The following is a 27,357-nucleotide window of genomic DNA, read 5'->3' on the forward strand; positions in this document are numbered from 1 at the left end:
CCAGTCCGGGCTTCCATCACCCCTGCCTGAACTGTCACAGCACCTCCCAAGTGACCATAACCTCCAGACCCCACAGCTCTACCTCTTCCCGAAATGTGAGCTTAGTTGGCTCAGGTGTGCCTGACCGAGTCTTTGCGACCCCATGGACTGCAGCCCGCCAGGCTCCTCCGTCCATGGGATTCTCCAGGCAAGAACACTGGAGTGGGTTGCCATTTCCTTCTCCAGGGGATCTTCCCCACCCAGGGGTCAAACCCAGGTCTCCCGCATTGCAGGCAGATTCCTTACTGTCTGAGCCACACAGTTCATATCATGTCACTTTAGGACACAGACTCTTCCAGGTCTGCCTGGCCAGCCTCCATCCCTCCTCCCCACTGAGCCTGCTTTACCTTATGGATAGAACCTGACATCATACTTAATTTGTTTCCTGTGTCTCTCTCCCTAAAACGTAAGCTGCGTGAATGGAAGGATTGTTCCGTCTTGTCATTGCTGTACCTCCAGGCCTGCAACATAGTAAGCATTCAATAGACACCCCATCTTAATCTTTTATCTTCCTTGTCCAGTTGAATGGCTTCACACACTACCTATTTGCTGATAACTACTAAATATCTATCTCCCAAATTCCACACTCATACCTAAGTTCCTATTTGACCTCCTCACTTCGATATCCAGTAGGCCTCAAAATGGGCTTCCCACGTGGCTCAGATGGTAAAGAATCTGCCTGCAATGCAGGAGACCTGGGTTTGATCCTTGGGTCAGGAAGATTCCTTGGAGAAGAGAATGGCAACCCACTCCAGTGTTCTTGCCTGGAGAATTCCATGGACAGAGGAACCTGGCAGGCTACAGTCCATGGGGTCACAAAGAGTCAGACACGACTGAGCAACTCACACATACACAGGCATATGCCTTAAACCAACACATTCACCAGTGGGCTCCTGTTCTGTCCCCAGCACCCTAAGCCTGCAGTCCTCCAAGTTATCAGCAGATACTCCACTCTTCCAGTTAATCTGGCCGAAGGCTCTGGAAGCCTCTTATATCTCTCTCACAGCCCACATCCAACCTGTTGATTCTGTCTTCAAAGCATCCCTAACAGGTCCAAGCCACCACGACCCCTCGTTTGGGTACTGCACCAGCTTCCTAACCGTTCTCTCTTCCTCCTCGAGCCCTTCTATGATCTGTTCTCAACACAACAGCCAGAGTGATGTGTTAAAATATAAGCCAGACTATGGCACTCCTCTGCTAAAAACAAATGAATAAATCCAGCAACCAGCAATGGTTTCCCAGTTCACACACCATCAAAGTCAAGTCCTAACCTTGGCCTACAGTGTCCTCCTTGAGCAGATTCATGTCTGACCTCCTCTCCCACCAGGACCCCCTTGCCTCACTTAGTTCACATGGGTCCCCCTTGTTGTTCCCTAAACGTGCCAAGAACATACCAGCCTTCCAACCAGGGCAAAGGCCATTTTTCCTCCCCTCCTTCATCCCTGTTCCATATGATGAACTGCCTTACTTCTTTCAAATTTGTGTTCAAAAGTCACTTTCTCAAGCCAATCAAACCATGTTACACACGAAGAAGAGACCCTTCGTTTCCCAGCTCATGGCAGACACCCAAATATCACCACAACCAAACCATTCTACCAAGTGTCTTAATCCCTAGTCTTAACACCATCAACTGGAGTATGTTCCTCTTAATACACCGATGGAAGGGTCAGCAAATTATGATCCACTGGCCACCAGCTGTCTTTACAAACTGAGTTTGTTGGAACACAGCCACACGCATCCGCAGAACAGCAGAACTGAGTCACTGTGAGAATGAGCCTATGAACCACAGAGCCCCAAATATTTACTATCTGGCCCTTTACAGGAAAAAGTCTGCTGTCTTGGATCTAGCAATTAAGGCTGTAAAGCCCTGGGGCAGAACAGATAATTATGAGAGGACAGAGTTCAGAAACAGACCCACGTCCGATTCAGGACAGCAGTGTCACTATGCAGCTCTGAAGAGTGGCCCTCTCCTAGCGGCGCTGGGCGAACCAGACGCCCACAGCGGGGCCGGGATCTCAACACCCGGCTACACCCAAGGATGAGCTGCCAAAAAGCCAGCAAATCCAAAAAGATTAACATCTGAATTTGAAAGGAAAACAAAGCTTCTGTTAGATAATATAGGAGGACCTCCCTGATGGTACACTGAACAAGAACCCGCCTGCCAAGGCAGGGGACAGGGGTTTGATCCCTGGGTCTGGAAGACCCCACATGCCATGGGGCAACTGAGCCCCCTCACCATGAGTGCAGAAGCCTGCATGCCCAGAGCCCAAGCATCGCACCTAGAGATGCTTTCTCCCCACACAGTTAGAGAAAGCCCGGAACGCAATGAAGACCGAGTGCAACCAAAAATAGAAACGTAATAAACAAAACTAAGAACAAATATGAATACCAAAAACATTAAAACAAAACATATTAAAAAATACAGGAGACGGGACTTCCCTGGCAGTCCAGTGGTTAAGACTCTGTGTTTCCACTGCAGGGGGAGAAGGTTCAATCCTTGGTGGCGGATCTAAGTCCATATGCTGTGACGTGGAGCCAAAACATTAAAAAAAAAAAAAAAAAAAAGGTAGTATATACAAAAATATCCTCATGACTGTGGGATAAGCAGTGATTTCTTAAATCTAAGAAAAGCACTATTGATTAAAAAAAAATATTGGTGATATGTAGCATTTACAAATTAAAACTAGGAACTTTAAAATTAAGAACTTAAGTTCCTCGGGATTCCTTGAATTGAATAAAAGTACAAGTCCCAGAGTAAAAACACCCACAAAGGCCTTTTACCTAGAAAGCAGAAATATACTAAAGAGGACACTCAAATGGCCAATAAAGACTTTTCTACACTTGTGGAACCCATAAGTAATCAGAAAAATGCAAATTAAAGCCATGGGTGGAACACTAAAATGAAAGTGACTTATAACAGCAAGTGTCTACAGAGAAGTACACTAGCTAGAACTCTCACACACTGATGGTATGATTGTAAACTGCTACAACCACTGCGGAAAACTGTTTGGCAATATCTACTTAAGCTAAATACATATATTTTCTATGACTCAGCAATTCTGCTCCTACAATACCTACACACACACCATGCAGACACACAAATATATAAAACAATGTTCAGAACTTATGGTTGCTGGGGGTAAGAATGGGAGAAGATCGATACGCTGCTATATTTAAAATGGATAACCAGCAAGGTCCTACTGTGTATAGCACAGGGAACTCTGCTCAGTGTTATGTGGCAGCCGGATGGGAGTAGTTTGGAGGAGAATGGATACATGTGTATATATGGTTGAATCCCTTTGCTATCTACCTAAAACCATCACAACATTGTTAATCAGATATACTCCAATGTAAAATAAAAAGCTTAAAAAAACAATGTTCAGAGCACATTTGCAGCAATCAAAACTGAAAATGTGCAAATGTCTATCAACACTAGAATGAGTAACAATATAGGGTATAGTCATATTACGGAATATTACACATCGAAGAAAAAGAAAGTAAAAATACATATAGCAAAAACATGGACGAATCTCACAAATAACATGTGAACAAAAGAAATGAAAGAGTACATTCTGTATCACTCCATCTTTACTATGTTTAAAAGCACGCAAATAAATGTCAGTTGTTATCACTGGGACCAGAGTGAGGTGGTGGGCACTAACTGGGATGAGATCTATACTATTCTCTTTCTGATCTGTATGGTGGTAAAAACAAGTTAGGATTACTGTGCAAAGTCGTCAAAATTCATACTTATGACATGAATCCTTCTGCATGTATGGTCTACTCTTCAATAAAGTATACTTAAAAATGATGAGTAAATAATCACTATCACATAAAATAGAATAAAAATGCAAATATTTAGAACAGAATCTTTTTTCCTCCAATCACACAGAACAGCAAACTGTGAAGTAGAATTTTCTATTTACACTGATATGTTAATATACTTGTTGATATAAAATACACTTACAAGTATCAGGTATCAAAATAAGAAAACATGGTGAGAACAAGAATACTGGAGACATGTTTTCCCTCAAAGGAAATGGGAGAACATAATGATGTATATATCAAAGGAACAAAATAGGCCTACTCAAGATTTTTTCATTGTAGCAAACACAGGGAGTGATTGAGACACGAAAATACGGTAAACATAAACAAGGTCTGGGAAAACACCACCGGGCAAGGCTTCACTCAACTGTGACACTGAAATGCTCCGTGAGACCTGTTTAGTGCGTATCAGAATCAGCATTAGTGGGAGCATGGGCATTGCCGCTTGTTAACAAGCACTGGTGCTTACTGAGCTTAGCCCTGGAAGCCCTGCTTCAAATGAGCTCATACGTGGAAACCTAGTATGTAAACAGATAAAGAATGTAACTGCCCTCCTCTGGATGAAATACAAAGCCAGGAGACATGGGGGGTCTGAAGCTACTCACCGCCTTCCCAACAGCCCCTGGGGAGGCCAGAGATGACTTGCTGTTGAGTGCAAGAACAATGCTCACCTTGTGACTAGAGCTGACTGTCCCCATCTGGGAGGCGAAAAGAGAGCCCTTCCTCTCTCGCCAGTCCATGGTTACCCCTCTCAAAGATGCATACTCAGGTGGGAAACCTTTTGATGTACAAAAGGGTCACTCTTGAAAGAAGGATTTGCAGAGAGCTGAGGAAGTAACCCAAGGAAAGAGTGTGTCTCTCAAACAACCTCATGGACAGAAAGCCAGGGCACAAATCCAAATTCTCTTATAATACTGTGGGTTCTGAGACTGAAACTGACTGGGTATGTCCATTTTTCTGCCCAACTCCTAGAGGAGAACATAGGCAAAACACTCTCTGACATAAATCACAGCAGGATCCTCTATGACCCACCTCCCAGAATACTGGAAATAAAAGTAAAAATAAACAAATGGGACCTAATTAAAAGCTTCTGCACAACAAAAGAAACTATAAGCAAGGTGAAAAGACAGCCTTCAGAATGAGAGAAAATAATAGCAAATGAAGCAACTGACAAACAACTAATCTCAAAAATATACAAGCCACTCCTGCAGCTCAATTTCAGAAAAATAAACGACCCAATCAAAAAATGGGCCAAAGAACTAAATAGATATTTCTCCAAAGAAGACATACAGATGGCTAACAAACACATGAAAAGATGCTCAACATCACTCATTATCAGAGAAATGCAAATCAAAACCACAATGAGGTACCATTGCATGCCAGTCAGAATGGCTGCAATCCAAAAGTCTATAAGTAATAAATGCTGGAGAGGGTGTGGAGAAAAGGGAACCCTCTTACACTGTTGGTGGGAAAGCAAACTAGTACAGCCACTATGGAGAAGAGTGTGGAGATTCCTTAAAAAACTGGAAATAGAAGTGCCTTATGACCCAGCAATCCCACTGCTGGGCATACACACCAAGGAAACCAGAATTGAAAGAGACAGGTGTACCCCAGTGTTCACTACAGCACTGTTTATAATAGCCAGGACATGGAAGCAACCTAGATGTCCATCAGCAGATGAATGGATAAGAAAGCTGTGGTACATATACACAATGGAGTATTACTCAGCCATTAAAAAGAATACATTTGAATCAGTTCTAATGAGGTGGATGAAACTGGAGCCTATTATACAGAGTAAAATAGGTCAGAAAGAAAAACACCAATACAGTATACTAACGCATATATATGGAATTTAGAAAGATGGTAATGATAACCCTGTATGTGAGACAGCAAAAGAGACACAGTCTTTTGGACTCTGTGGGAGAGGGAGAGGGTGGGATGATTTGGGAGAATGGCACTGAAACATGTATAATATCGTGTATGAAATGAATCGCCAGTCCAGGTTCAATGCAGGATACAGAATGCTTGGGGCTGGTGCACTGGGACGACCCAGAGGGATGCTACGGGGAGGGAGGAGGGAGGAGGGTTCAGGATGGGGAACAGGTGTACACCCGTGGCGGATTCATGTTGATGTATGGCAAAACCAATACAATATTGTAAAGTAATTAACCTCCAATTAAAATAAATAAATTTATATTAAAAAAATTTCTTTAACCCCATTGAATTTCCTGAAAAACCAACTATCTATTGGCTTCTTCGAAAGGTACAGGCTAAGAAAACACTCCTAAGGTTACCATACTTGTTATATGATGTGTTTACCTGGCAAAAGCCTGTTGTACAGAGCACTCACCTCCACTGAAGGATTCTACCTGACTCAATGAAAAATGTTGTCAGCTATTATTTTGCAATTTGATGGTCTTTTGAGTATCATCTTCGTACTATGCATGGCTCTTTCAGTTTAATCCTAAATAGGTATTAACAGCTCAGAAAAGCCCAGGCTACGTTTTATGACACCCACAGAGTGAAGACCCCATCAGCTCATCATCAACAGACAGAGGACACACCCTGTTGGTGTTCTGTGAGGCAGGTGGATTTTGGAACAAATTAGCTGCACAAGGCAGGCTTCTGGGAGATAAGCTACACACTCTGCCACAATAGTCACACACACCTGAGGACAGAAGCAGAATTTTAGCTGCCTGCGTGTGAGCATGCTAAGCTGCTTCAGTCCTGTCCAGCTCTCTGCAACCCTATGGACTGCAGCCGGCCAAGCCCTTCTGTCCATGGGATTTCCGAGGTAAGAATACTGGAGTGGGTTGCCATCTCTCCTCCAGGGAATCTTCTCCACCCAGGAATCAAACCTGCATCTCGTGTGTCTCTGGCATTGGCAGGTGGGCTCATCACCTCTAGCACCACTTGGGAAGCCTGTTAGCTGCCTAGAAGCCTTGATTTCTTATGTACTCGTTTATGTCTTCAGAAATAGACATTTGCCCAACACATGACAGTAAGTAAATTACTGGCTATCTGGTCAGTGATTAAACTGCAAGTTCAAACCCAGGTCTCCTGTACTGCAGGCAGATCTTTACTATCTGAGCCAGCAAGGAAGCCCAAGTTAAAATAAAGGGTTTCTCAAACAAAAAAAAGAAGGGAAAAAAAAAGAAAATCCTCCTTGTTCTCTCACATTACTTCTACTAATAATGTCATTTTTAAAATTTTTTTTATTGAAGAGTAATTGCTTTACGGAATTTTGTTGTTTTCTATCAAACCTCAGCATGAATCAGCCATAGATATACACATATCCCCTCCCTTTTGAACCTCCCTCCAGTCTCCCTCCCCATCCCACCCCTCTAGCTTGATACAGGGCCCCTGTTTCAGTTTCCTGAGCCACACAGCAAATTCCTGTTGGCCATCTATTTTACAGATGGTAATGTAGGTTTCCATGTTATTTTTTCCATAACATCTCACCCTCTCCTCCCCTCTCCCCATGTCCATAAGTCTATTCTCTATGTCTGGTTCTCCACTGCTGACCTGTAAATAAATTCTTCAGAACCATTTTTCTAGATTTCATATATGTGTGTTAGAAAACAACATTTATCTTTCTCTTTCTGACTTGCTTCACTTGGTATAGTAGGTTCTAGGTCCATCCACCTCATTAGAACTGACTCAAATGCATTCCTTTTTATGGCTGAGTAATATTCCACTGTGTATATGTGCCACAGCTTCTTTATCCATTAATCTGTTGATGGACATCTAGGTTGCTTCCATGTTCTAGCTATTGTCAATAGTGCTGCAATGAACAATGGGATACATGTGTCTTTTTCTATTTTGGTTTCCTCAGGGTATATGTCTAGGAGTGGGATTGCTGGGTCATATGACGGTTTTATTCCTAGTTTTTTAAGGAATCTCCATATCATCTTCCATAGTAGCTGTATCAATTTACATTCCCACCAGCAGTGCAAGACCATCGCCTTTTCTCCACTCTCTCGCCAGCATTTATTGTCTGTAGACTTTTTTGATGAGAGCCATTCTGTGGTGAGGTGAGGTGATATCTCATTGTAGTTTTGATTTGCATTTCTCTAATAATGAGCAATGTTGAGTATTTCTCATGTATTTGTTAGCCATCTATATGTCTTCTTTGGAGAAATGTCTGTTTAGGTCTTTTTCCCACTTTTCAATTGTTTTTTTTTTTTTTTTTTCCTGGTATTGAGTTGTATGAGCTGCCTGTATATTTTGGAAATTAATTGTCAGTTGTTTCATTTGCTATTATTTTCTCCCATTCTGAGGGTTGTCTTTTCACTTTGCTTATAGTTTCCTTTGCCATGCAAAAACTTTTAAGTTTAATCAGGTCCCACTTGTTTACTTTTGTTTTTATTTCCATTACTCTAGGAGGTGGGTCATAGAGGATCTTGCTTTGATTTATGTCATTGAGTATCCTGCCTATGTTTTCCTCTAAGAGTTTTATAGTTTCTGGTCTTACATGTAGGTCTTTAATCCACTTTATCTTGGTGTATGGTGTTAGGAAGTGTTCTAATTTCATTCTTTTACATGTAGCTGTCCAGTTTTCCCAGCACCATTTATTGAAGAGGATGTCTTTGCCCCATTGTAAATTCTTGCCTCCTTTGTCAAAAATAAAGTACCCCTAGGTGCATGGGTTTATTTCTGGGCTTTCTATCTTGTTCCATTGGTCTATATTTCTGTTTTTATGCTGGTACCATACTGTCTTGATGACTGTAGCTTTGTAGTATAATCTGAGGTCAGGAAGGTTGATTCCTCCAGCTCCATTCTTCTTTCTCAAGACTGCTTTGGCTATTAAGGGTTTTCTGTGTTTCCACATGAATTGTGAAATTTTTTGATCTAGTTCTGTGAAAAATGTCATTGGTAATTTAACAGGGATTTCACTGACTCTATAGATTGCATTTGGTAGTATAGTCATTTTCACAATATTGATTCTTTCTACCCAGGAACATGGAATATCTCTCCATCTTTTTATGTCACCTTTGATTTCTTTCATCAGTGTCTTATAATTTTCTGTGTACAGTTCTTTTGTCTCCTTCGGTAAGTTTATTCCTAGATGTTTAATTCTTTTTGTTGCAATGGTGAATGGGACTGATTCCTTAATATCTCTGATTTTTCATTGTTAGTATATAGAAATGTAAGTGATTTCTGTGTATTGATTTTGTATCCAGCAACTTTGCTGTATTCACTGATTAGCTCTAATAATTTTCTGATACTATCTTTAGGATTTTCTATGTACAGTATTATGTCATCTGCAAACAGGGAGAGCTTTTCTTTTTCTTTTCCAATCTGGATTACTTTTATTTCTTTTTCTTCTCTGATTGCTGTAGCTAGGACTTCCAGAACAATGTTGAATAATAGTGGTGAAAGTGGACACCCTTGTCTTGTTCCTGATCTTACGGGGAATGCTTTCAGTTTATTACCACTGAGAATAATGTTTCCTGTAGGCTTATCATATATGGCCTGTACCATGGTAAGGTAGGTTCCTTCTATGCCCATTTTTAAAAGAGTTTTAATCATAAATCGGTGAATTCTGTCAAAGGCTTTTTCTGCATCTATTGAGATTACATATGGTTTCTATTTTTCAATTGGTTAATATGATGTATCACATTGATTGATTTGCATATACTGAATAATCCTTGCATCTCTGGAATAAACCCAACTTGATCATGGTGTATGAGTTTTTGGATGTGTTGATGAATTCTGTTTGCTAACATTTCGTTGAGGATTTCTGCATCTATGTTCATCAGTGATATTGGCCTGTAGTTTTCTTTGTGTTGTCTTTGTCTGGTTTTGGTACCAGGGTGATGGTGGCCTCACAGAATGAGTATGGAAGTGATCCCTCCTCTGACATTTTTTAGAAGAGTTTTAGAAGGATAGGCATTAGCTCTTCTCTAAATGTTTGACAGGATTCTCCTGTGAAGCCATCTGGGCCTGGGCTTTTGCTTTTTGGGAGGTTTTTGATCATAGCTTCAATATCAGTGCTTATAATTGGGTTGTTCATAATTTCTGTTCCTATGAATCTGTCCATTTCTTCCAGGTTATCCACTTTATTGCCATACAGTTGTTCATAATAGTCTCTTCTAATCCTTTCTATTTCCACATTGTCTGTTGTAACCTCTCCTTTCTGATTTCTAATTTTGTTGATTTGATTCTTCTCTCTTTTTTTCTTGATGAGTCTGGCCAAAGGTTTGTCACTTTTCTTTATCTTGACTAAAAGAACTAGCTTCCAGTCTTATTAATTTTGCTATAGTTTCTTTCATTTCTTTTTCATTTATTTCTGCTTGGATCTTCGTGATTTCTTTCCTTCTAGGAATTTTGGGGGTTTTTGTCCTTCTTTTTCCGGTTGTTTTACGTGTAAAGTTAGGCTGTCTATTCGATGTGTTTATTTCCTGAGGTAGGATTGTCCAGCTATAAATTTCCCTCTTAGGAGTGCTTTCGCTGCACCCCATAAGGTTAGAGTTGTCGTGTTTTCATTGTCATTTGTTTCTAGAAATTTTTTTTATCTCTTCAGTAACCTGTTGGTTATTTTAAAATGTATTGTTTCAGTTCAGTTCAGTTCAGTCGCTCAGTCGTGTCTGACTCTTTGCGACCCCATGAATCGCAGCACGCCAGGCCTCCCTGTCCATCACCATCTCCTGGAGTTCACTCAGATTCACGTCCATCGAGTCAGTGATGCCATCCAGCCATCTCATCCTCTGTCGTCCCTTTCTCCTCCTGCCCCAAATCCCTCCCAGCATCAGAGTCTTTTCCAATGAGTCAACTCTTCCCATGAGGTGGCCAAAGTACTGGAGTTTCAGCTTTAGCATCATTCCTTCCAAAGAAATCCCAGGGCTGATCTCCTTCAGAATGGACTGGTTGGATCTCCTTGCAGTCCAAGGGACTCTCAAGAGTCTTCTCCAACACCACAGTTCAAAAGCATCAACTCTTCGGTGCTCAGCCTTCTTCACAGTCCAACTCTCACATCCATACATGACCACAGGAAAAACCATAGCCTTGACTAGACGGATCTTAGTCGGCAAAGTAATGTCTCTGCTTTTGTATATGCTATCTAGATTGGTCATAACTTTTCTTGCAAGGAGTAAACGTCTTTTAATTTCATGGCTGCAATCACCATCTGCAGTGATTTTGGAGCCCAGAAAAATTAAGTCTGACACTGTTTCCCCATCTATTTCCCATGAAGTGATAGGACCAGATGCCATGATCTTCATTTTCTGAATGTTGAGCTTTAAGCCAACTTTTTCACTCTCCTCTTTCACTTTCATCAAGAGGCTTTTTAGCTCCTCTTCACTTTCTGCCATAAGGGTGGTGTCATCTGCATATCTGAGGTTATTGATATTTCTCCTGGCAATCTTGATTCTAGCTTGTGTTTCTTCCAGTCCAGTGTTTCTCATGATGTACTCTGTATATAAGTTAAATAAGCAGGGTGACAATATACAGCCTTGACGTACTCCTTTTCCTATTTGGAACCAGTCTGTTGTTTCATGTCCAGTTCTAACTGTTGCTTCCTGACCTGCATACAGATTCCTCAAGAGGCAGGTCAGGTGGTCTGGTATTCCCATCTCTTTCAGAATGTTCCACTGTTTATTGTGATCCACAGAGTCAAAGGCTTTGGCATAGTCAATAAAGCAGAAATAGATGTTTTTCTGGAACTCTTGCTTTTTTGATGATCCAGCAGATGTTGGCAATTTGATCTCTGGTTCCTCTGCCTTTTCTAAAACCAGCTTAAACATCAGGGAGTTCACGGTTCATGTATTGCTGAAGCCTGGCTTGGAGCGTTTTGAGCATTACTTTACTAGCATGTGAGATGAGTGCAATTGTGTGGTAGTTTGAGCTTTCTTTGGCATTGCCTTTCTTTGGGATTGGAATGAAAACTGACCTTTTCCAGTCCTATGGCCACTGCTGAGTTTTCCAAATTTGCTGGGATATTGAGTGCAGCACTTTGACAGCATCATCTTTCAGGATTTGAAACAGCTCAACTGGAATTCCATCACCTCCACTAGCTTTGTTCGTAGTGATGCTTTCTAAGGCCCACTTGACTTCACATTCCAAGATGTCTGGCTCTAGATGAGTGATCACATCATCATGATTATCTGGGTCATGAAGTTCTTTTTTGTACAGTTCTTCTGTGTATTCTTGCCACCTCTTCTTAATATCTTCTGCTTCTGTTAGGTCCAGACCATTTCTGTCCTTTATCGAGCCCATCTTTGCATGAAATGTTCCCTTGGTATCTCTAATTTTCTTGAAGAGATCTCTAGTCTTTCCCATTCTGTTGTTTTCCTCGATTTCTTTGCATTGATCACTGAAGAAGGCTTTCTTATCTCTTCTCGCTATTCTTTGGAACTCTGCATTCAGATGCTTATATCTTTCCTTTTCTCCTTTGCTTTTTGCCTCTCTTAATCTTCATATATTTGTGTTTCTTACAGTTTTTTCCTGTGATTGATATCGAGTCTCATAGCGTTGTGGTTGGAGAAAATGCTTCATATGATTTCAATTTTCTTATATTTACTGAGGTTTGATTTGTGACCCAAGATGTGGTCTATCCTGGAGAATGTTCCATGTGCACTTGAGAAGAAAGTGTATTCTTCTGCATTTAGATGGACTGTCCTGATGATATCAATGACATCCATCTCATCTAATGTATCATTTAAGACTTGTGTTTCCTTATTAACTTTCTGTTTTGATCATCTGTCCATTGGTATGAGTGGGGTGTTAAAGTCTCCTACTATTACTGTGTTACTGTCAGTTTCTCCTTTTATGTCTGTTTTTGTCTTACGTATTGAGGTGCTCCTATGCTGGGTGCATAGATATTTACAACTGCTATGTCTTCCTCTTGGATTAATCCCTTGATCATTATGTACTGTTCTTCCTTATCTCTTAAAAAATTCTTTAAGGTCTACTTTGTCTTATATGAGAACAGATATTCCAGCTTTGCTTCCCATTTGCATGGAATATATTTTTTCATCCTCTCACTTTTGGTCGATATGTGTCTTGAGGTCCGAAGTGGGTTTCTTGTAGACACCATATATATGGGTCTTGTTTTTGTATCCATTCAGCCAGCCTGTGTCTTTTGGTCAGAGCATTTAATCCATTTACAGTTAAAGTAATTATTGATATATATGTTCCTATTGCCATTTTCTCAACTGTTTCAGGTTGATTTTGTAGATCTTTTTTTCTTCTCTTATATTTCTTGACTATATAAGTCCCTTTAACATTTGTTGTAAAGCTGGTTTGGTGGTACTGAATTCTCTTAACTTTTGCTCGTCTGAAAAGCTTTTTCCTTCTCCATCAATTTTGAATGAGATTCACGCTGGGTACAGTAATCTTGGTTGTAGATTTTCCCTTTCAGTATTTTAAATATATCCTGCCATTCCCTTCTGGCAGGCAGAGTTTCTGCTGAAAGATCAGCATGGGAGGTTTCCCTTGTATGTTACTTATTGCTTTTCCCTCACTACTTTCAATATTCTTTCTCTGTGTTTAGTCTCTCTTAGTTTGATTAGTATGTGTCTTGGTGTGTTTCTCCTTGGGTTTATCCTGTATGGGACTCTTCGTGCCTCCTGGACTTGATTATTTCCTTTTCCATGTTGGGGAAATTTTCAACTATAATCTCTTCAAAAACTTTCTCATACCCTTTATTTTTCTTTTCTTCTTCTGGGACCCCTATAATTCAAATGTTGGTGCATTTGATATTGTCCCAGAGTTCTCTGAGACTATCCTCAGTTCTTTTCATTCTTTTTATTTTCTTCTGTACTTCAGAAGATATTTCCCTCATTTTACCTTCCAGCTCACTGATTTGTTCTTCTGCTTCCGATATTCTGCTACTGATTCCTTCCAGAGTCTTCTTAATTTCACTAACTGTGTTGTTTGACTCTGTATGTTTATTCTTTAATTCTTCTAGGTCTTTGTTAATTGGTTCTTACATTTCCTCCATTTTGCTTTCAAGGTTCTCAATCATCTTTACTATCATTATTCTGAATTTTTTCAGGTGGTTTGCCTATTTCCTCTTCATTTATTTGGACTTCTGTGTTTCTAGTTTATTCCTTCACTTGTGTAGTATTTTTCTGCCTTTTCATTATTATTTTTTTTTTAACTTACTGTGTTTGAGGTCTCCTTTTCCCAGGCTTCAGGGTTGAATTCTTTCTTCTTTTTGGTTTCTGCCCTCTAAGATTGGTCCAGCGGTTTGTGTAAGCATTGTATAGGTGAGATTTGTGCTGAGTTTTTTTTTTGTTTGTTTTTCCGCTGATGGGCAAGGCTGAGTGAGGTGGTAATCCTGTCTGCTGATGACTGGGTTTGTATTTCGTTTTGTTTGTTGTTTAGAGGAGGCGTCCTGCACAGAGTTACTGGTGGTTGGGTGATGCCGGGTCTTCTATTCAAGTGGTTTCCTTCGTGTGAGTTCTCATTATTTGATACTCCTTAGGGTTAGTTCTCTGGTAGTCTTGGGTCTTGGAGTCAGTGCTCCCACTCCAAAAGCTCAGGGCTTCATCTCTCATCAGGAACGAAGATTCCATAAGTGGTTTGTTATAAAATTAATGAGATTAAAACAAATACCCAAAAATGAGATACCAAAGATGAACCCCAGACAAATGGCAGTTATAAAATCAGGCAAATAATAATTAAGATAATGGAATATATACATACACATATACACCCATAAACAAAGTCAAAACAGTCCAACTAAAATAAAGTACAGTAGACTGACCCAGCGAAGAAAGGAAATCAAAAATTTTATTTACCAGTTAAGAACAAAACTAACCAAAGCAAAAACTGGAAAACAAAACTAAAGCAAGGTGCTCACTGGGGAATAAAGCAATGAAAATAAAACTAACAAGTATGTTGAGAGGAAAAGAAAGAAAGAATACATATGCAAAGTTAAACAGAGGTAGCTAAAGAAGATTTATATACATTAAAGATTAACTGCAAGGGGAAAAGTACAGTAGGAAAAGCAAGCAAAGGAATAAATGTAGAAAAAATAAGTTTTAACAATTTAAAAAAGAGAAACAAAAAAAAAAAAAAAGGAGAACACCACAGAACTGCAAAAGCCCAATATAGAGGCAGAGATTTATAACAACAATAAAAAATGTGACTGAGGGTAAAAAAAAAAAAAAGCTCAAAAGCTTAATTAGATTTCATAGTGCCAATAAAACTGACAACTACAATTGTCAATTGTAGACAGGCGGGATAAAAAGGAAAAAAAAAAAAAAACAAGAAAATAAATCCAAAAGAATCTACAGAACAAGTCAAAACATAAGAATAACAAAAGTTTCTCTTGAGTTACTGCTGTCAGAGTCCTTTCCCTCACTGGGGGTCAGTCCACCTCACCTCCCGAGTATGCCCTCCAACTCTGGGCTGATCTCTGGACCTGCTGTGGGTGCAGCTCAGATTCTAATCTGGTCCTACTGCTATGTGTTCTTGCCTCCAATGTCCACAGCTATCAGAACTAGTGTGTTTTCTTCTGTGGAAGCTCTCAATGACCTTTTATATATTCCATAGATACAGAGTCTGCCTAGTTGATCATGTGGATTTAACCTGCAGCATGTATAGCTGGTGGGGAGGTTTTAGGTCTTCTTCCTTAGCCACACTGCCCCTGAGTTTCAACTGTGGCTTTATTCCCACCTCTGCATGTGGGTCGTCCACTAGGGTTTGCTCCTGAGGCTGCCCTGGAGGACTTGGGTCTGCCCCTGTGAGGGCCAGGTGTGGAGGTGGTGCAACTGCTTCCATTGCAGGGGTTCTGGCAGTACCAGGTACTCAGGGGAGTTGGCAGCTAGGGCAGCAGGAAATATAGTGCTCTAGAAGGGTATGGTAAGCAGTATTGGCCAATATGCTCCAATATTCTTGCCTGGAGAACCCTTCTGATAGAGAAACCTGGCAGGCCACAGTCTACAGAGACACAAAGAGTTGGATACGACCGAAGCAAACCTGCACACACAGAACCAAGACTTTTTTTTGCCTGTGGCAGCTCTGCCCTTGTAAGAGTTGGGCGTGAAGGTGGCGCAGCTACTTGGCTTGCAGAGACTCTGGTGGCGCCAAGTGTACAGGGACACAGACTGCCTCCACCGCAGGAGTTATGGCCCCATCAGAGTCTTTTTTCAAGCCTACTGTAGCTGGCAATCAGAAGGCCATTTCAGCCAGTCTTTCTCCATCGTTCCGCCCTTTCAGGCATTTACAGGGCTCCCTTGCCTGGGGTCCTTCTCTGTAGATCAGCACGTGAGGCACTTAAAGGGGCACCCTGGGTGGGGTCCTACTCTGTAATTCAGTGCCTCAGGCATTTGATGGGCCAGCTTCTCTATTATTCAGCTGCCAAAGCAGGCGTGTGGGGTGAGAGAGGCTATGGTGATGGCTCCCCCCACTACAGGTGACTCACCTCGCTTCTACTGCTGTGGCTTTCCTCCACAGGCACTTCCCACCACAATCTCCTCCCTCACATCCCCTTGATCCATCTCTCCTCAGTCAACAGCAGCCCTTGCCCTGGGTTTACCCCACAATGCCTAAACTCCAGCTCCCAGCCATTGCACCCTCCAGGGGACCTGTGTCCCTGTCCAGGGTATGTATGGCTGTGGCAAGAACTGTCTGATTCTCATTCCATTTAGGCTGCCCCAGATCAGCTGTTTCCCTCTCAGCCTTACATGCTTCTCCTCTGACTCAGACAATTGCCCCAGTGTGGGGATCGGAGCCCTGCTTTAGTCCCCCATCCACCGAGGGCAGGTCCAGTCCTACTAACACTCCTGCTTTCCCCCTAGTTTCTTCATCTTACAGAGTTTTGCGTGGTTCTATGTATTCTTTTCCACCACTGGTCGGGTACTCCTGCCCGCTCTCAGCTGGTGTTCTGCATGCTCTTCTGTGTCTGAAGGTGTATTCCTGATGTATCAGTGGAGAGAGATGCACTCCACATTCACCCACTCCTCCGCCATCTTGTTCCTTTTAGTAGTATCATTTTTATAAAGGCTTTTGTTTTCCACATAGCCCGTTTATGTGCAGTAGGTCTTTTAACCCTTACATAGTCCTGGAAGGCAGGTTATCACACTAATTTTATAGATAAGGAAAATAAGACTCAAAAAGCAGAAACGACTTCCCCATCAACAGCCAGCCAATAAGAAGAAGAAACAGAGTTTTGACTTCCCCACCAACAGCCAGCCAGCAAGAAGCAGAAACAGAGTTTTCAAGCCACTGTTCTTTCTACAGAGCAAAGACGGCTCCCATGTACCCCCCTCCTGCTGTTTACCTGCTCTTTTCTTCTAATCACACTAACACCCCTTCCAGGACTGGCAAAATTCTTTTGTTTCTTTCCTCCACCAGGCCAGCAGTGTGCTGGTGCCAACAGCAGCCCCCACCACCCCACACCCATAAAGGGAAGATGGACTGGAGCCAAGGAGAACGTCTGAAGTCCATTCCTCAGCCCTCCATCTCCAACCCAGCTCTCTCCCAGCCCTTACTCCAGACCTGCTGCAGAAAGGAGGAAAGCAACAGAGAGAGAGCTTGCACCTGTGCTGAACTCACTGACGCTTACAGGCTCTCCCTGTTCATCCCAAGCAAATGCAATCATAACATCCTCATCAAACTGACTTTCACTGGATAAATCAACACCACCATGAGCTAGCCACTCATTTATTATTTGTGGACTTTAACAGAGACATTTTGATTGGGGTTCCATTGAAAAGCTGTGGTTACAGTGATGCTAAGAGGAATTAGGTGACAGAAAGGGAAAAACCTAAAATTACTCCCGGGATTTTTAAATATTAAATAATCTTCATGAAGTGCTAATGGAAAGCATCTGAGTTGCTAGACGATATGAAACAAAATCAGGTAAGTCTATATGTTTCACCTTTATCCTGGCTGGCCTAGCCTTAAATAACTGTCATGTCAAATGAACATGGAGGAATGAATGGGTGGAAAGGGGAAGGGCTAATAGGATAAATCTATCACAGTGCTTTACCTAGACTTTATGTAATTATTATCTTCATTTCTCATAAGGAAAATCAAGACCTGAAAGGATCCTTAGCTTGGCTCAGAGACAGAAGTGGCAGAGCTGGAAGGAGTGTCGCTCTTGTTCGGTCGCTAAGTCGTGTCCGACTCTTTGCAACCCCGTGATCTGCAGCACACCAGGCCTCACTGTTCCTCACCATCTCCTGGAGTTCATCCAAGTTCATGCCCATTGAATTGGTGATGCTATCCAACCATTTCATCCTATGTTGCCCTCTTCTCCTTTTCCCTTCAATCTTTCCCAGCATCAGGGTCTTTTCCAATGAGTCAGTTCTTCACATCAGGTGACCAAAATATTAGAGCTTCAGCTTCAGCATCAATTGCTCCAATGAGTACTCGGGGTTGATTACCTTTGGGATTGATTGTTTTGATCTCCTTATCGTCCTAGAGATTCTCAAGAGTCTTCTCCAGCACCACAGTTCAAAATTCTTCAGTGCTCAGCCTTCCTTATGGTCCAACTCCCATATCCATACATGACTACTGGCAAGACCATAGCTCCTTTGGAAGGAGCTAAGTCTCTCCAATTGTAGAACCATCCAGAGTAGATGGTGCTCTATTACACCATCTGTATTCCCCCATCTATACATTTCTTACGAGGAAGACAAGCCCAAGAGTTCTGAATAAATTAGCAACAACAGAGATGTTTAAAATGGGTGCATTAGCCATTTCCCCTGAATGCACAATTTGTGCAAAGGAGCTCTGAAGTTCTTTATGGCAAAACTGTTTACACCAAGCTCACACACGCAGATAACATACAGTGGACACTGCACAGTCCGAGAGAAATAGGGTACATTCTGCCCAATGTATCTTCAGTAACCAGTGTATTTAAAAAAAAAAAAAAACTTACCACTGTCCTGGTTTCCCCTTTCTTCTAATCCCTAAAGACTTTCGGGGTTTCTGCAGCTTAGCAGCTGACCCCTGTGAAGATGGCGCTGCCCTTTCAACAGAAGGTGGCGGTGGGATAACAGACGCTCCCGGTCCAGCCAAAGGGAACCATGTTATTTAGAAAAGCAAGGTTCGCCACATACCGCTCTGAGCTACCATCTCACGTGCTGCCTCTGGATTTCAGCCACTCCATGAGCACAAGGTAAGGAGACAAGGTCCTGGGAACATGAGCCCCCTCGTTCTTAGGCCCTGTATTAATGTCTTCACTAATCCGGAAAGGCACTACCGGCTGACTGCGAAGGGAATGAACCGGACACTCAAATCCTGTCTGCCTCTCCCCTTCTATAACCCTGTGACTGAGTCGTGCTCCATCCTTCCTCACCTTAAACCACAGTGTCAGACCTACTGAGCCAGGACTCCTCCAGTGGTCCAGTGGTTAAGAATCTGCCTGCCAAGGTAGGGGACACAGGTTCGATCCCTGCTCCAAGAAGATCCCACATGCTGCGGAGCAACTGAGCCTGTGCACCACAACTACTGAGCCTGTGCTCTGGAGCCCACACCAAGAGAAGCCACTGCAATGAGAAGCCCACTCTCAACAGCTAGAGAGTAGCCCCTGCTGGCCACAACTAGCGAGAGCTTGCGGCACAGCAACCAAGACCCAGCACAGCCAAAATAATCCAAAATTAATAATAATAAGCCAGAAACTTAAATTTTCATGAAGGAAGATTTTTGAAGCATTAGAGCTTCAAAACACTGGGCTATCTTGTTAAAGTGAAAGTGAAGTCACTCAGTCGTGTCCGACTCTTTGCGACCCCGTGGACTGTAGTCCACCAGGCTCCTCCGTCCATGGGATTCTCCAGGCAAGAGTACTGGAGTGGGTTGCCATTTCCTAAAAGGGACAGCCTAACTTCTTAAAAGCATTTCCACATACCTCATTCTTGGGGAAAAACTCAAACTGGTCACACAAGTCTGCACATCTTTAGGTGTGCACACACTCACACCACTTACCAAAAGTAACTTCTCCTTTGCCAGCTTTGTCAAACAGCTGGAAGGCCACCATAAACAGAGCATCCGGGGCACACAGGACAGATTCAAATGCCACAAATTCTTGAAAGGATATTAATCTGCAACATAAGACAAGCACAAAGCATAGCGTCAGTAGCTTGTGAAAGATAAAAGCATACACAAATATACGGTAAGGGAAAAAATAAAACATCACTGTCAAACACCAAAATTCAAACCTAACAACAGGTATAAACACTCAGCATTCCCTTTTACACAGAGTGGACTGAAATAACAACACAGAATCTAAAAGACACGACAGATTTGAGGATAGGGTGACACATTATATGCATTATAATTTCAAATGTAACTGTTTTACCCAACATACTACTTTTGTTTCAGGCATGTTGTTAAGATTCTAAAATTAGAGCTTAGACACTTTAGATTAATATGATAACAAAACAGCCAGCTCTGTCACTCATTCACACCTTTTCTACACCATGTAACGTGGTTCACAAAGACTCACTCATTACTGGCATCTGCCGACCACACGCAGATTAAACTAAAGGATGACACCAGGGCGAGGGATAAAATCCAGATAAATTAGACATGAAATGGGGCTTCCCCAGTGGCTCAGATGATAAAACATCTGACTGCAATGCAGGAGACCCAGGCCAGGCTCAATCCCTGGGTCAGGAAGATCCCCTGGAGAAGGGAATGGCTACCCACTTTAGTATCTTGCCTGGAGAATCCCAAGGACAGAGGAGCCTGGCGGGTTACAGTCCGTGGGGTTGCAAAGATTCGGACATGACTGAGCAACTAACACTTTCTCTTTCAGACATGAAAAGTGACACCAAGACACTTGTAGTCTGGTAAAACAGATGAATACTAATCTAAACTACTATACAGGGAAGACGAATCATAAGACAGGCACCAATATGACGGTAACAGAATTTTGGTAAGAAATCAAGGAAAGCTTTGTAGAGTGGGTCTCAAAAATTAGTGAAGTTGTGTGCAGTAGAAGTGAGGGAGGGGTCACCTTAGGGGAAATGGCTGCAGAAAGGCAGGTGCAAAACAGTATGGGAGTTTGTAAGGAAAACAGTGAGGAACTAATTTTCTCTGGACAGTAAAGTGCATCAGAGAACACTGGAATGAGATCAGAAGTTGAGAGATATAAGTTTCTGAACAAGGTCATGATCTGATCAAATCTGTCCATCAGTAAGAACAAAACAGGCCACAGAGGCTTTGACTTCCAACGAGTAAACAAATCCACGGAAGTGTCTTAGAAAAGTTCTTTGCCAGTTTTGTACTGTTGTTTAGTCACGGAGCCAGGCTCCTCTGTCCATGGGATTTTCCAGGCAAGAATACTGGAGTGGGTTGCCATGCCCTCCTCCAGAGGACCTTCCCATTCCAAGGATCAAACCCTCAGCTCCTGCTTTGACAAGCGGATTCTTGACCACTGAGCCACATGGGAAGCCCCGTTCTGTATTATAAACATCCCAATATTTCAGTGATACATTGAGACAGTCCAATCTTGAGGAGATAGAAGGAGAAAGAGAACAGGAGTGGTTTCCTCTGTTTCACTGAACACTTCTAAACATTTAACAGAGAAAACACATTTTCATACAGAGCATGAGCTACAAAGGTAACTTCGCTATTTCCCGGAATGTCACCTATTATAATGATAATGCCACCAAAAGAGGAAAACTCTGGTGTGTTCATTACACCATCTCTATGCTGCTCACTACTGAAAACACACCCTTCCGAAAGCAGGGGAACATTCAGGCACAGCAGGTGCTATGGAAAAACACTTGCCCAGAAGGTTTTCTCCTCAACTGTAGTCTGCCTCATGGAAAATCTAGCTGTGAGTGGGACCAGGCGTGCGTGGGCATGGCAGGGAAACACAAACATGGAGTGGAAGGTCCTGGCCTGGAGTAGCTGACGGCTGCTGGGGGGTGGGAGGCGGCCACACGCATCTGTCTCCCCGAGAACGCAAGCTGCGTGTCAGAAGTAACAAGAAGAAGAGATAAAGCATTCGGGGACACAGTGATTTACACTGCATGGAAGAATGTAGGAAGGTTCCACAAAGCTGTGGCATTTAAAGAGCAAATTTTCAAGCTGAAAAGATCTTAGAGATCATCGACTTGCACCCCCTCCTTTTACTTGTGAGAAAACCAGAAGATGTCATGGGTTGTGTGAGGTGAGACAACTGGCTTCTGCCACTTTGGCCTGAGAACAAAGTATCTTGGTTCCCATTTGACTGAGACCGCATTCCAAGTGGTAAGGGAGAATGCAGAGGCGAGAGAAGGGGCGGGCGGCGGGGGCGGGGGCGATCCACATGGAGGGAAGAACTCCATACAGAGGTGACCACCAACAGAGCGTGCTGTGCTTGGAGAAGGACGGAGGCGCCACCCACCCTGCATCTCGTGACCCTGCGGAGTCGAAGGGTGGTCAAGCTGTCATGCCAGCCACCTGTGAAGGCCTAGAGAGACCAGCTGGAGAATCCTGATTTTTTCTTTCTTTTTTTCTTTTTGCAGGCAGTAAGAAATCACTGGAGGTTTGGGGGTTAAAAAATATCAGGGTCAGATATTCGTTTTAGAAAAGGAACTGGGACACAAGATGAAGGTAACAGAGGAAAGATGAAACGTGGGGGGAAACGAGGAGATGGGGGGAAGAGAGCCTGACAGCTAGAGTGAGCAGGGGCCTAAACCAGAGCTGGAACACTAGGACAGGAGAAAGGAGGGAAAATACAACTGCCGCAGGAATGACAGCACACACGCACGCACTGTGAATGAAGCTGCCCGCAAGCGTTCACCCAGGGATGCACGCGCACCCAGCTCCAGGCCACGGAAGCGCCGCGCAGAAACGTGCTTCTGATGAGCTGCTTTCTTCTCGCCACCACCCAGCACGCCCTGGGACCTCCTCAGCGCAGCACCAACAATCCCACAGCCACACACTCGCCAGCTTACCCTTTGCTGGCAGTTTGGCAAGGCAAAAAATATTCACGTTCGCTAAATTACCCCTGCACAGATGGTGGTGAATTAAGACAAATCACAAAGTGTGAGTAGAAACGGGATGTCTCTTTAATGTGAATAAAGGAAGACTTAAATAACCAGAAAAAGAGAATCTCATCTCTCTTAGAACGAAGCCTCCTCTGGCAACGTCAGAGTGATTTCATAACTGGCCAAAGAATGCTCTGGTATTTTAGGCATGTTACAGATACCAAAAAGGTATGTAATTTGCTAATCCTGTTAGATACAAGTATCATGTCGATACGTCTACGTAGGAGGTATACAGATGAACCATGAAATAATAATGCTTTACTATTCATCAACGTCATTTTGGACTTTCAAGGTAATCTGACTAGAAGGCTATCAGAATAATTATATAGAACTATATTTATTTACAGTGTGATATCTAAAAACATTGTGTGTGTGTACATATATATATATTTTTTTTCATATAAACAGTACTCCAGACTCACTTTACAAATTTAATGGGATTAACATAAATTACAATAAAGGATCCAAGCATAATCAGTTTCAGACCTAGCTGGTGAGCTCACTCACTTCCTTTTCTACCCTCAACTTCCCAAAACTTAAACAGGGGTGTGTGAGTGCTCAATCACCTCAGTCCGGTCTGCCTCTTTGAGACCCTATGGACCACAGCCTGCCAGGCTCCTCTGTCCATGAGGTTTCCCAGGCAAGAACACTGGGCGGGGTTGCCACGCCCTTCTCCAGGGGATCTTCCCGACTCAGGGATCAAACCAACCTCTCCTCCATCTTCTGTATTGTGCCTGGATTCTTCACCACTGAACCAGCAGGGAAGCCCTGGACAGTGGTAGATGCCCTCTCTGATAAATCACACCACTCTGACAAGCTCTGTGACTGGTCTCTAAGGAACAGTCACCCTGGGACACTGATGCTCACCTTCAGCACCTGAGAGACAGTGGGATACAGGAATCTCAAGATGCAGGGAGAGTAGGCTTCCAACTACACTATTTCCTGGTTCTGACACGAGCAGAGAGTTTTGTTTTTTTTTTTTTAAGCGAATCATTTTTGTTCTCCAAACCACCAGAGCTGTTGTTCTTCTGAAAGCCATTTATAACAGCACCTAAGGTCCTTTAAAGTCTGGGTAAAACAGCTGAAGCACTGCAGACCGCTTTCACACACCAAGCCGAGGAGGAAGGGGATTAAAAGTGGAGTGCCTCTTCACAGTATGCTTCGGATGATGCAAGATTGCACATCTACTCTGGACAGAGGAAGATACCAGAGAATACACATACCAAAGTAATGGCAGTGCTTCTTTTTTATTATTATTTATTTTTAATTGGAGGATAGTGGCTTTATGATGTTGTGGTGGTTTCTGCCATACAACAATGTGAGTCAGCCATAAGTGCTAAAGTGTGTGCGTCTGTCTCCTCCCTCTAGGGCCTCCCTCCCACCCTGCCATCCCACCCCTCTAGGTCATCACCGTGGGCCAAGCTGGGCTCTCTGTGCTATACAGCAGCTTCCCACTGGCCATCTGTTTTGTTCCCAGTAATGTATGTATGTCGATGCTACTGTCTCAATCGGTACCACCCTCGCCTTCCCCCACAGCAGTGCTTCTTTACAGTAGCACGCTGTAGGCCTCCTCTCCTGCCCTTCTCATTTTGCAAGGGCTAGCTCTCAGCCTGGAGAGACTTACAGTAGAGAATATATACTGAAAATTATGACATTATGGAAAAAGTCATAAGCCACGTAAGGGAAGTAGAGATAAACTGCTGTATGAATTCAGAGGAGGGAAAGGGTACCGTTACACTGACAGAAAGGAGGAGATGGAGAAAGTAAAATTAGGAACACATGGCATCAGAGGGAAGCTGTGACCACACGGTCATGTAATTTTGGTCTTATAAGAGAGAGCAGATGATCAAGTAGAGAGGGCCGGCAGGGGATGGAGAGACTTGACTCCAGTGGGAATCTGGGGTGGGTCTATGTGCTGAGCGCAGGCCCGTGCTATGAACACACAGAGGAAAAGTACAACTTCTGCCCTGAACACCTGGAGGTCTGAGGCTGGGGAGGGGAGGGGCAGATGGTGAGTGAGGAACCAAGGAAAGCAGACTGGAGATGAAGAGCCACAGGAAGGGCAAGCAAGCTAGAGTAATGGTGAGTGCAAAGGTAGGCATGGTGCTTGCAACAGCAGATGAAGTCTGAAACTTTTAGTGATGTAATGCGTTTGGGCTTCAGACCATTCGATCTGGCAGAAGAGTGTAAAGTGAATTGGAGGGAGAAGAGCCTGGGTATGGGGAGACTGCTGGCTGAATCCAGGGTAGACTCCTGAAGACCTAAAGGAGAAAGAAAGGCTCCTTATGACAAGAGGATCAAAGTACATGGCACCTCGCTCTGCAGAGGGCAACCCAACAGCGTAGCGAGTCTCACCTCTGTTTAACTGGAAGATAACTGCTTTACAGTGCTGTGTTGGTTTCTGGGTACAGCTTCATGAACCAGCTGTAAGTGTACATAGGTCCCCTCCCTCCTGAAGCTCCCTCCCTCTCCTCTAGGTCATCACAGAGCACCAGGCTGAGCTCCCTGTATCATACAGTGAATTCTCATTAGCCACAGCAAGAGTCTGAACAATGCCCACACTCTTTGACACCACAATCCCACTTCTCAGAATCTACCCTAAAAAATAATCAACGGACATGTGCAAACTTAAACCTATAGGAATGTTCAAGCAGTACAGTTAACAGTGAAAAGAGGGAAAACCACCTCAATATGCGACAACCCGTGACTGATTAAAGGACCATTCATACACAGAAAACCGTCTAACCACCACCAACTGCAATAAACAAATTCATGTCATTAAGTAGAAAATCGGTTACACAAACTATATACAGACAACAAGCCCACTTTGTTAAAAATGGACCAAAAAACAATACACAAAAAGAGTTTTGAGAATGGACACCAAATGGTTAGAGGTATCTCTAGGAAATTAAAAGATTAGAAATTAGATTTTTTTTTCTTTTTGCTTGCCTATATTTTCTAATCTTTTCAACACACACATACTGAATTACTTGTGTAGTAAGAAAAAAAAAATTCTATGAAACAAAACAGCAAGGACCTCAACTTGGGTACTGGCAGAAAGACTGAATAAGATGGGGTGCGGGGGGAGAACTAAAAAAAAAAGAAGCAAATGACTGTGGAGAGGCTCACACCACCGCTGGCCATCCAAGGTGGAAAACCTCCAGTTCTCCTCCTCCCTGCTGTTGCTTATTCTTAGTCGGCAGTAGCTTGTACCCCATGTGGTCCCTTTCATCTCTCGCCTGGTTCCCATCTCCAGGCCAACTCTGTGGCTATGAAAGTTTAAGCAACAGCACATAAGGATCTGATCGCTTTAGACTCAGAAACTTTGGTCGTAGACAATGCACCATATCAAAATCCAATAACCACTTTTACTTAAGGTTCCTAACCACAAGAGTGCTTCGCAAAATAACTTCTCCTTATAACCCTCTTCTGTGTGTCACGACAGAAGCTAAACAATTGCACAGGATTAATGGCAGAGATCAAAGTAAAACCTAACGCCAAAAGCTGGGTTCCAAACACCAGACCACCAGGTCCATGTGTCTGTGGATGTCAAAAGACAAAAAAAAAAAAAAAAATAGAACTAGGCTCTCCTGTGATCACCAGTTTATCAGAAAAGCTTCGGCCTCCATGACTTGAACATCTCTAACAACTTTGGGGGTTTTCCAGTCTTTTATCTCCCTCATGAATGCCTGGCAAATACACTGTTCAGGCCACCGAAATGTTTGTACCCTACACTTATTATATGCCAGGCAATGCTCTTGGCACTGGGGATGCCATGAAAACAAATAAGTGGACAGAATCCATGTCCTCGAGGAATTTCAAGTCCACTGGAGAAGGGAGGCAATGAGCACAAACATACACAAATAAAGGTGAGATGATTCTAGATCAGGTAACAGTTGTGTAGAAGATAAATCTGAAAAATGCATTAAAGCAGTGCATCTTAGTCCTGGCAAGCCTATTTAATGGACATGAAGAGGGAGCAGATCAATCAACTTATTATTTGTTTTGCTATAAACTTTTTATTTTGTATTGGGGGTGTAGCTGATTAATAACGTTGTGACAGTTTCAGGTGAACAGCAAAGGGACTCAGCCATAGAGATGCATGTACCCATTCTCCCCCAAGCCCTGCTCCCATCCAGGCCAGCACATAACATCGAAGAGTTCCATGTGCTGTACAATAGGTCTCATCTATCTTAAATATAGCAGTGTGTCAGTTCAGTTGCTCATTCGTGTCCGACTCTTTGTGACCCCATGAATCGCAGCACGCCAGGCCTCCCTGTCCATCACCAACTCCCAGAGTTCACTCAGACTCACGTCCATCGAGTCGGTGATACCATCCAGCCATCTCATCCTCTGTTGTCCCCTTCTCCTCCTGCCCCCAGTCCCTCCCAGCATCAGAGTCCTTTCCAATGAGTCAACTCTTTGCATGAGGTGGCCAAAGTACTGGAGTTTCAGCTTTAGCATCAGTCTTTCCAAAGAACAGCCAGGACTGATCTTTAGAATGGACTGGTTGGATCTCCTTGCAGTCCAAGGGACTCTCAATAGTCTTCTCCAA

At 42.9% G+C, this 27,357-nt stretch overlaps 1 protein-coding gene across 3 annotated transcripts in view; it reads right to left on the reverse strand.

Moving 5' to 3' along the window:
• Positions 1–27,357, reverse strand: part of SLC25A13 (solute carrier family 25 member 13) — a 232,817-nt gene that overhangs the window by 123,881 nt on the left and 81,579 nt on the right. For all 3 annotated transcript variants that reach the window (XM_040260484.1, XM_040260483.1, XM_040260485.1), the window contains exon 4: positions 19,747–19,862. In XM_040260484.1, coding sequence (XP_040116418.1) covers positions 19,747–19,862 — 116 coding nt within the window. The remainder of the gene's footprint in view (positions 1–19,746; positions 19,863–27,357) is intronic.

The sequence above is a fragment of the Oryx dammah genome, unplaced genomic scaffold, assembly GCF_014754425.2.
Source record: "Oryx dammah isolate SB20612 unplaced genomic scaffold, SCBI_Odam_1.1 HiC_scaffold_18, whole genome shotgun sequence".
NCBI classification, from domain to species: domain Eukaryota; kingdom Metazoa; phylum Chordata; class Mammalia; order Artiodactyla; family Bovidae; genus Oryx; species Oryx dammah.